The following is a 9,971-nucleotide window of genomic DNA, read 5'->3' on the forward strand; positions in this document are numbered from 1 at the left end:
TGCTGTTGGAATGATGGACCGTACAGCTACACACAGAAAAACACAATATTTACTGGCAATAGACATCTTACTCCGCTGGTTAATATCGAATAAATAAAAAAAACCCTGGAATGGGTCTGCGATATCTTTCCGCAAATAGGGCAACGTCATAAGTTTACACTCCTTATGTGTATATATCAACAAATAGGTAAGGCATTATACATATATCGTTTGTAAAATACGCAGAATCGCTGCGGGCGTCACCTTGTTCGGCTATCTTGCGTAGCGCTTTGAATGAAAACGCACTGAATGACGTACCTACATGTTTTAGGTTTCGTAAATTGTGCGGGAAGTCGGCGCTGGGACGCAGCAGTTGCCGGCAATTTTAGCAAGGCCATATCTACCTGCAGCAAACATCCAGAAAAGCGTTGGTACAGGTATCCTTTAGAATGTTCGAAGCTTTTCTGAAGGCTGACCTTCGTTGATGTCCCCGGATGTGATGATTTCTGGAAATGTGGCCTCTATGAAGCGTCGTGTTTCCTCATTGTCGCCGATAAACTCTGGCCACTCGGTCCCCGGCTTTCCGGTGAAGTTGACCACGTAAGGAAGCGACAGCAGTTCGGGGTCAAATTTACGCACAAAGTAGATCCACGCTTTGAGCCTGCCGCCACCCTGCGAAAGCAACTCTACGTCTTCCTGCGACCTAATGTATAGGCGGGGGTGCCACTCGAGGTGGTCTATGACGGCCAACATGCGATCATCCACTTGGTAGACTTCTCCGCACACTTCCTGCACGTATAATGGGAATGGTTACAAAGCAGAACCCAATCCACTAATATAGCAAAATGTGTTTCATTCAGTCGAGCTTTCTGTAACGCTGTTTTCCGTCTCAGACTTGAACGAGTAGGACCGGCAAGATTAGCGAATAAGGTTGACATTCTTAAATCAATATCAGAACGTCTGTCTGTCTGTCTGTCTGTCTGTCTGTCTGTCTGTCTGTCTGTCTGTCTGTCTGTCTGTCTGTCTGTCTGTCTGTCTGTCTGTCTGTCGGTCGAGGAAACCCATGCGGGTTCCTCGAATGAAAATTCTCGCAGTTCAAGAAAAATTCGCCCTGTCCGGGACTCGAACCCGGGCCCGTCGCCTCTCCCGAGCAGCCGCTCTACCACCGGAGCTAACCAGGCGGCTAGCAGATGGCAGGGCGAAGTACAATATATATATATATATATATATATATATATATATATATATATATATATATATATATATATATATATATAAAATGTGTGTGTGTGGCGCGTCTACTTAAACGAGCCGAAGCAGACACCCAACTATATACTTAGATTTACGTGCACGTTAAAGAACCCCAGGTGCGCCAAATTTCAGGAGTCCCCCACTACGGCCTCATTACCAGATCGTGGTTCTGGCACATAAAACTCCATGATGAAATAAATCTTCGAAAGCCTGCGGTACAGTTGCTTTCACTGCTGAGCCTGTTAAACATTACTCAGGAAATTTCACTGCCAACTGAAGTTAAACTTGACATTAAGTACTGGCACCGAAGCAAGCTTTTTATTTCACTTCAATAAAGAATTAGGCTTTCGCCATTCCACTATAATAGGCGGGGGAAAACGCATAAAATTACGCGATAATAATTTTATTTTTGTGGTTATCTTCTTATTTGGTTACCAGGAAATGTTTGAAGTACGAATTATTTGCAGCCTCACGGAGAAACAGTTGGCTGAATGGTTACGAGGGCGTGGGCGGGGCTTCACGGCAGACTTTAGTTGTATCCGACTATAGTGGAGTCATTTTTTATTAGCTTTGGAAGAACTATAGGGAAATATGTATTTGCGGAAAATCACAGGTTCTTTCGTATCCCTCGTTTACTGCTCTGCCAAGTTAAGTGCCAGAACCGACTCGTATTGTTATTTCACAAGCTTCGTAATGATGCGTGGCCGCCATTCCCGTGCTACCGCGTAGAGCGCAGGACGCTGCCGTTCTAGACGTACTGCGGCCACCGCGGAAGGTTAAACACCTGCATAAGCACAGCAGAGAAGTGGCCACGTGATGCGGCTCGACTGATAACTGTAGAAGTGTCATTCACAATACACAGAATTGTTCTCCACTTCCGGCAGCGTTCTCTCTACTTCATTTTTGAATAAAAAGATGTTGATCCATAAATATTTTCATAAACAATGGTGAAATTGTTAATTTTCCCTTTTCCTTCCTGTTTGGCTGTTGTCTTGGCTTAATTTCTCAACTCCTTGGCGACTCTTGTTACCAGTTGGCAATATTGCACAAAAAGTGCTGATGGACGCTGTTTCGCATTATTTTCATTTGCACTTTATTTAACCCATATCACGTGTATATGATTCACAATCTGCCAGTGTTGCGGCGAGCCGCCATTTGAGGTAATCATGCAGCAAAAGGAAAAGTTAAACTCAACTGGCGTTTTCTCCGGCTGCAACTCGTTCATAAAGCATACAGACCAGCTGACTACGAACCCAATCCCTTTCCTTGTCCCTGGATCAGTCTAAACAAAGAAGGTTGGACTAACAAAGCAACAGCCATGCGCGTGACCGTTGATTAGATGGTCACAACTGAACGCATATCGAGTTAATCGTGCCGGCACCAAATCGATGAGAAAGCTGGCCTTCACACCCCAGGAGATGCCGGTAAATACCGTCATCCAAAAGGAGTGAAAAAGGCAGCAAAATGTTGACCACCTTATACCTGTGGTCTTAACATTCATTTCGCTGCGCTTTAGGAATGTGTGCGAGGTTTGGTGGCGTGGACGGGGAGAGGGGGGTGTATGCCGCTTAATTTCGGGGGCGGGGGGGCGGGCTCCCCTCGCCCTCCCCCCTGGGCACGTGCCTGATATACGTGTGTGTCTGTGCGTGCGTGGGTGTAGGTGTGCGTGTGTGTGTGTGTGTGTGTGTGTGTGTGTGTGTGTGTGTGTGTGCGTGTGTGGTGTGTGTGTGTGTGCGTGTGTGCGTGTGTGTGTGTGTGTGTGTGCGCGCGTGTGTGTGTGCGTGCGTGCGTGTGCGTGCGTGTGTGTGTGTGTGTATGTGTGTGTGTGTAAAGCAATAATTTCTCGCAAGCACTTACGTGGCCCACACCTTCGCAGGGCAGGAGACACGGTAACTCAAACGCGGATAGGAGAACCAGCGGCCATTCCTTCAGTGTCCTCGCCTGGCCAACTAGTGTAGAGTGACCGTTGTTGGTGTTATTCAGTATGTTGTGGTTCCTCTCTCCACACTTGAGAGTTCCATAGACAAACACAAGGTGCCACATCCCTGATGCCACTCCGGTAGCTTCCATATTGACGTACGAACTTTCTTTCGTTTCGCCTATTTGTGGAGCCTGCATCATAAGCCATTGGCGCTTTATTGCAGCTTAGGGACGCCTTCTAAAATGATATGAATGAAGTTGGATGAAACTAAGTGAATAAATGCGCGAAACAAAACGAAAATATCAGTTCTACAAAAAAAAAAAGAACATAAGCTGTGCTCTAAACGATGGTCTATAACGCTTACACCGCCAGTCGACTACTTTACGCCAATTGCTCTTGCGGAAAGCGCGAAATACCAGGTCTGCAGATTATGTCATGGTCTCAACTCACGATATCCTAGGTTTAAAAGCAAGTCTTACTGCTTACCATTTTCTGTTTATTGATTTGGTGTGCATATTAACGTGTCGTGGGAACAAGGCGAGAGAGAGAGAGAGATAAAAAGAAGGCAGGGATGTTTAACGGTTGGCTACCCTGCGCTGAAGGATGGCAAAGAGGAATAGAACGAAAGGAGGGAGTGAGAGTTAGAGAGACATGCACAGACGGCACTACGGAGTCAAAGGTACTCGCACATGCCCGACGTTCTCAGAAACAAAAAGTTAAGAATGATGGAGTAGGGAGGAACAGAGCAGCCGAACTTTTCGTTCCTAACCCCTTATTCTTAAGCTTTTCTTTCCTCATCGCAATACTTACACCACTTAGCCTCAAACCAACTCGCGCAGCAACATACTACGCTATTTACGGACGCTGCTCCTACGAGAAAGAAATGCCGGTGGTAATTACAGAACTATGCAAGGCATATTAGTAAGCCGTCAATTCTCCGCTAGTATTACCTTTAGGGACAGCTGTTTGTTCCATAGTAACTTTATGTCATATTGGAAGGTTTCGCTAATTCAAATATCGGCAATGAGAGAAAGTGATTGTATTATTAAGCGGGTCCTTCATAAGCGTAAATTTAACAATTATGATAATGTGTGAGCAATTATTACGCCGCATGATATAACAACCATATTCTTTTTAATCTCCTACAAAGGAGAGAGGGGAGAGAAAGATGAAAGACTAAGAAAAGCAGACTCACGAAGAAGGCAAATCACTTTGACCGAAAATTTTCAAAATGACGTTTTCTTGTTGCCCAAGTGACGAATAACGCACAGGGAAGGCTCCGCACTGGTCTGTCACTCTGCTTAAGTCGACACGAATTTTACTCCGGCCACAGAATAAATCGGTACGCTAAACCACTGATCCGGTCCGCAAACGATCTTGCTCGGTTGAATGGACAGTTTTTGCTCTAAGTAAAGTTATGCGCGGCCAACTGACCCCCGAGCAACCAGCTGCACATTCCGTACGCCGTCACGTGAAAACCTAATCCCCGACATCAGCGCGGTGATCTCAGCTGCAGGAAACGCAGCACACTTGCACGGTTTACGCACTACAATCCATGCATATTATATGCAGATAAACGTGCGCAAGCGTTTTGCTCGCTGTAGCCACTAGCACAACTCGACCAAAGCACTCGTTGAGCAGATACATTGTGTGACAATTGCGTCGAGGCGTACTTCGCTTTACACTTTTGAAAAAAAGTTGCTGAATAGCTGGTAAATGTATGTGTTTACTAGCTTAGTGTATTATTTTACTATAACCGTTGGCAGACCAAAAATAAAAAGCTTGTTCGCGTGCTCTCCAACTCCAACACAATTTGCATAGGCCTGTATTGAAAGGATGTGGTTCTCTTTTTTTTCATAAGTATTTTTTACCCCCGTCACACGGCAAATGTAACGACATTTCCAGCGAATAACATTTGTTGAGGTTAATGTCATTATCACCGCGCGCTGTCACGCGGCAAAAACTCACGTCATTTCAAAATAATGACTATCACGATACTAAAACAAAATGTCAAAGATCGGGTAACCAACACGGTAAGAATGCACGACGGGCACGTACGCTACATCTGCTGAAGAGGACCGAGAACGGCACTGGCGCTTTATCGCCGCTCTGACGTATGTACATGCGGGCTCCGAATACCCACATCGTCTTCGCGTGGCGTAGGAAAACAGGCGTTTCCATTTACGTCCTAGTCAATGGAATTTGCAGCGGCAACTTCGCTTGCGAACACGACTGCGACAGACAAAGCCAAACACGCCCGTCTCGTCACTGGATTAAGACTAGCTTTCTGTAAACATGCACTGCGATGTACTCAAACATCATTCAAGTAATAATTAGTTAATAAAATCAACATAACAGTGGTTATTTCTTGTTAAACAAAAATAGAAGCATGCACTGTTTGCTATGTTAAACTGTAGGCTCCTCGTGTCGGCGATACATAATCGGTTTCAAAACGAATGAGAATATGTTTGGCGATCTCATTCGCTTGGAAATGTCGTTTTCAACGAATGCCATTACGTTTTACCGTGTAACAGCAAACAAACAGCATTTTGACCAAATGTCTTTTGTTGTAAATACGATTAGATTTGCCAGGTGACAGGGGTATTAAATCTTGTCGCCTGTTTTGTAGCTTAATAGACGTCTAATCAGATTGCGCGTGCGACCTGAATACTTTTGCCCTACATTTCTCGAATGTACGCGAGCAGCAACTGCCTCTGGAATGCTGCGCGATATAAAGCCTCGGAATTTTCTAAACAAAAAGCGCCAACTGCTGGCAGCGCCTCGTGGTTTGTCCCAAGAGAACAAGGATTGAAATAGCGCACGCCCTAATGCAGCGCCTTGCATTAAGCAGATTCACGCAATCTTTCGGCAGCGTTAGGGGAGAACACGCGGAAGTAATTTTAATTGTGGAGGCTATTAGTTGAGGGGACTCATTGCCAAGCTGCACAACGATACCGCTGATGAATGCTAACAAATACGCCATACCTACAATTGTAAGTAATGTTTGCACGCCACGACTCATAGTCAGACATGGGCAGCCTCACGAGGGCCTCGCTCGCCCTCATCTGTCCTCACCCTGACGTAGCGAGGTGGAGTTAAAGTGAGGATCGCCTTCAGGAAATTTTGTGACGGTAGGCTGATGGAACGCGGACATTGTGTGGAGAGGGCGAAAGTGCGCATGGTCATGATACGAGGTTAGATATGGAAAAGGTGATTCATATTGCTAAACTACAGAAATGTCACTCATATCATATGCGTGGTGTTTAAAGTCTGAAGCTTTGAAGAGCGCTGGCAGAAACTCTCACGAGCGCAGATGTACGTCGAAGCCTACCTTTAACTGTCTAAAGTTATGAATGGCTAAACGTAAACCAAAACACCAAACGTAAACAAACCTACACACAACGAAAAATGCGGCTAATTTAGCTAATTGCCTTGCTTAGTAACTCTGGGGACCACTTGCAATGCATGCTCACTGACCTGGACAGACAAAGCAGACGGGTGGATCTAAATATTAGTCTGCAGAAAACTAAGGTTTAACAGTCTCGGAAGAGAACAGGAGTTTATGATATGTAGCGCGGCACTGGAAGTGGTAAGGGAATACATCTACTTAGGGCACAAAGTGGCCGCGGATCCGCATCATCAGACTGAAATAATCAGAAGGATAAGAATGAGCTGGGGTGCGTTTGGCAGGCATTCACAGATCATGAACAGCAAGTTGCCATTATCCCTCAAGAAGAAAGTGTGTAACAGCTGTGTCTCACCAGTACTCACCTACGGGGCAGAAACCTGGAGGCTTACGAAAAGGATTCTACTTAAATTGAGGATGACGCAACGAGCCATGGAAAGAAGAATGATGGGTGTAACGTTAAGGGGGATAAGAAGAGACCAGATTGGGTGAGGGAACAAACGCGAGCTAATGATATCGTAGTTGAAATCACGAAAAAGAAATGGGCATGGGCACGGCATTTAACGAGGAGGGAAGATAACCGATGTTCATTAAGGGCTACGGACTGGCATCCAAGAGAAGGGAAGCGTAGCAGGGGAAGGCAGAAAGTTAGGCGGGTGGATGATATTAAGAAGTTTCAAGGACAACGTGGCCACAATTAGCACATGATACTACCCCGTACATACCCCGTACATGGAGAAGTATGGGAGAGGTCTTTGCTCTGCAGCGGGCGTAGCCAGGCTGATGATTATTATGATGATCATGATGAAGATGAATTTAGCGGTGGGGACGGCACTATGATACTGGAAACCTCACAAGAGTTCATTAAAGAATATCAAGCGTAGAAATACGCGGCACTGTGGAGCAACTACGATTTTCCCCACCCGTTCGCGAACGCATGCCTCCACTTTTGCCGGCGTCTTTCGCGGAGCACCAGTAGCGAAAGGCGGCGCAACTGCGTCCATGCTACCAGAACTATTACGTCAAACTCTTGCCTTTGCTTCGAGTTGCTGACAAATTCTACTTCGCTCGGCCATCTGCTAGCCGCATGGTCAGCTCAGATGGTAGAGAGGCTGCCCCGGAAAGGCGTTGGTCCCGGGTTCAAACCCCAAGCAAGGAATAATTTGTCTTCAACTGCAAGGTTTTCGTTCGAGAAACCCGTATGGGTTTGCTTTGTAGCAATTGCTACGATTGGGTGCATGTCTCTTTACCTACAACATTCTCCCCAGAGCCAATTTTCACAATAAGTCATCAGGAGTAGGCCAAGCATTGTTATTTAGCTTTTTCGAGCACTCTATAGCACGCGGTAGGTTTCATAGGAGCCTTCGTCATACCATGGCGCGTGCCAGGGGTCTATAAGATCGGCTGTCCGCTACTGCGGACAGCCAATTTTTTATGCGAAAACCCCCTGGCACGCTTCGGGCTCCACTGCACCAACCTACCGGCCGCCCTGCTTCCATCTGTGATCAGCCCGCAACCCATTGGGTGGCCCGGAGTTCCTGTGCCACCTGTTTTATTACAACCTCAGGGGCTCTCCTGAGGCCTCCGTTTACCGGTTGCATATGCCCTCCTGGAGCAACGCTTGTAAAAAATCCAATCTATCGTCGCGACGAGAAAATCAACCTGCGACTTATACCTTGCCGCTTCAGACACCGCGATCACCAAATGGGGCGTCCGTGCCCACTGCCTCACCGCGCGTGCAGCCAGCAGCGGAGCGTAACGAAACTCTGCCGCACACCGCAATGCCGGCATGGACAAACGTGTGCAACACGCGCTAAGAGACTTCCTCCGTAGTGCCTAGTGAGAGTCACATATTAAAGGAGTAAATGCCCCCAGATTTTCTTTCTCGCACCAGTTCATTCTCGCGCCTGCGCAGAAGCGTCGAGCGCCGCGAAAAATGCCCCGCTGTACATACTAGTAGCTTTGATGTCCCCGTTGCCGCTTTGGTGTCCTGGAGGCGCCGCCAATAATGTGAAATAATGACAAGTTGTTTCAATTATTAAAAAAAAAACACGATTGAATAAATATAATTACGTGCAACCGCCAACTTGCGACGCTAAGTTCAGCACTACCGCGCCCCGCGACTTCCGCAGGATAATCGGACAATCGCATACAACATGCGCGAAGAAACTCCTCCGTAGTGCCTAGGCAGAGTCATATATTCAAGGAGCAAAAGTCCCCACATTTACTCTCTCGCACCCGCTCTTACTCGCGCATGCGCCCACACGCCCGGCGTTTCCGCAAGTGCCACGCCCCGCCGTACCTACTAGCAATTGCAAATACGCTTAGGGGTTTTGTGTGCACTATGGACGTACCAGGTTCACCTCGTGATGGCATCGTCCCCGCGTCTCAATCCCGCGCGCGCAAGGGAGGAGAGCGGGGAGGAAGCGTGCCGTCTACGCCTCGGGGGGAGGGAGGGGGGTTCTACTTCAGCGGCTGCTCCTAATGTCGCGGCCGCGCGAGCCCTATCACAAAAGCGATCTGCGATATGCAGAAAACATAGGTGTCTAGGCGTGCCGAGGGTCTATAGCTTCGGGTGCGCTATAGCACTCATACGCTTGCGCGTCATGCGCATCAACGAAGTGAAACGTCCCTGAAAGTTTTGTTGCGATAGCAATTATATGGGCACTCCAGTCTATTTTTTGCACTCACCGTGAGGGTCAGTATAAAGTCGAAAAGCGATAACACCATCGCCACGCGCCATATGCTGTATGTGCGAGTGAAAGCATTCGAGGGTGAGCCAACGATTGCGGCTTAATCTCTCGCGCGCAAGGGAGGAAAACGGGGAGGAAGCGCGCCGTTTTCCGTCGCGTGCAAGTAACCGGGGCGAGGGGAGGTAGGGGTGTTGTACTTCGGGACCAACTACGTATGGCGAGGCCGCGCCGTCGCGTGTGCTTTACCTTGAAAGCAATCTGATTTGGGAAGCACAGTCTAGGTGGGCCAACGATTCGTAGCTTTACGTGTGTTGTTTTCTCGCCGCTCAGTTTGCGTTGAAGAGATAGAAACCACGAAAGTATCTTCGCTCCCTGCTGCCGTCGCGCTTCCTCACGCCATCGTTTTGACGGCGAGTGTTCCCGCTCTTCGAGTGTGATGTGTGCATGTTTGCTTGCGCACGCAAGCAAACTGTTAATTTAATTTGCAAGTAATCAGTAGTAATTAGCGGCCGGCACAACCCCTGGAAGCACGCTAGAGAAGCTACGAGAGCTACCGGTCATACCCATGGATCAGGCCTGCAATGCAGGTATAATCTACGATATTGACTTGGCAAATTCAAACTCTGACATGCCGATTCTGATGAAACGGCATGAAACCAGCATACGCAGGAGTGGTCATCACGCGCGTATTGCCGACTCGGAAACAGCTGTTGCGTGAACA

The 9,971-nt window shown here is 47.5% G+C and overlaps 1 protein-coding gene across 1 annotated transcript; it reads right to left on the reverse strand.

Moving 5' to 3' along the window:
- Positions 1-423: 423 nt before the first annotated feature.
- Positions 424-3,300, reverse strand: LOC129386382 (putative gamma-glutamylcyclotransferase CG2811). The gene is made up of 2 exons (XM_055074238.1): positions 3,088-3,300; positions 424-768 (listed from the first exon to the last, which is right to left on the reverse strand). Exons 1-2 carry the CDS (start codon positions 3,298-3,300, stop codon positions 424-426), a joined length of 558 nt encoding a protein of 185 aa, XP_054930213.1.
- Positions 3,301-9,971: the final 6,671 nt, after the last annotated feature.

Source organism: Dermacentor andersoni, chromosome 4 (genome assembly GCF_023375885.2).
Source record: "Dermacentor andersoni chromosome 4, qqDerAnde1_hic_scaffold, whole genome shotgun sequence".
NCBI lineage: Eukaryota > Metazoa > Arthropoda > Arachnida > Ixodida > Ixodidae > Dermacentor > Dermacentor andersoni.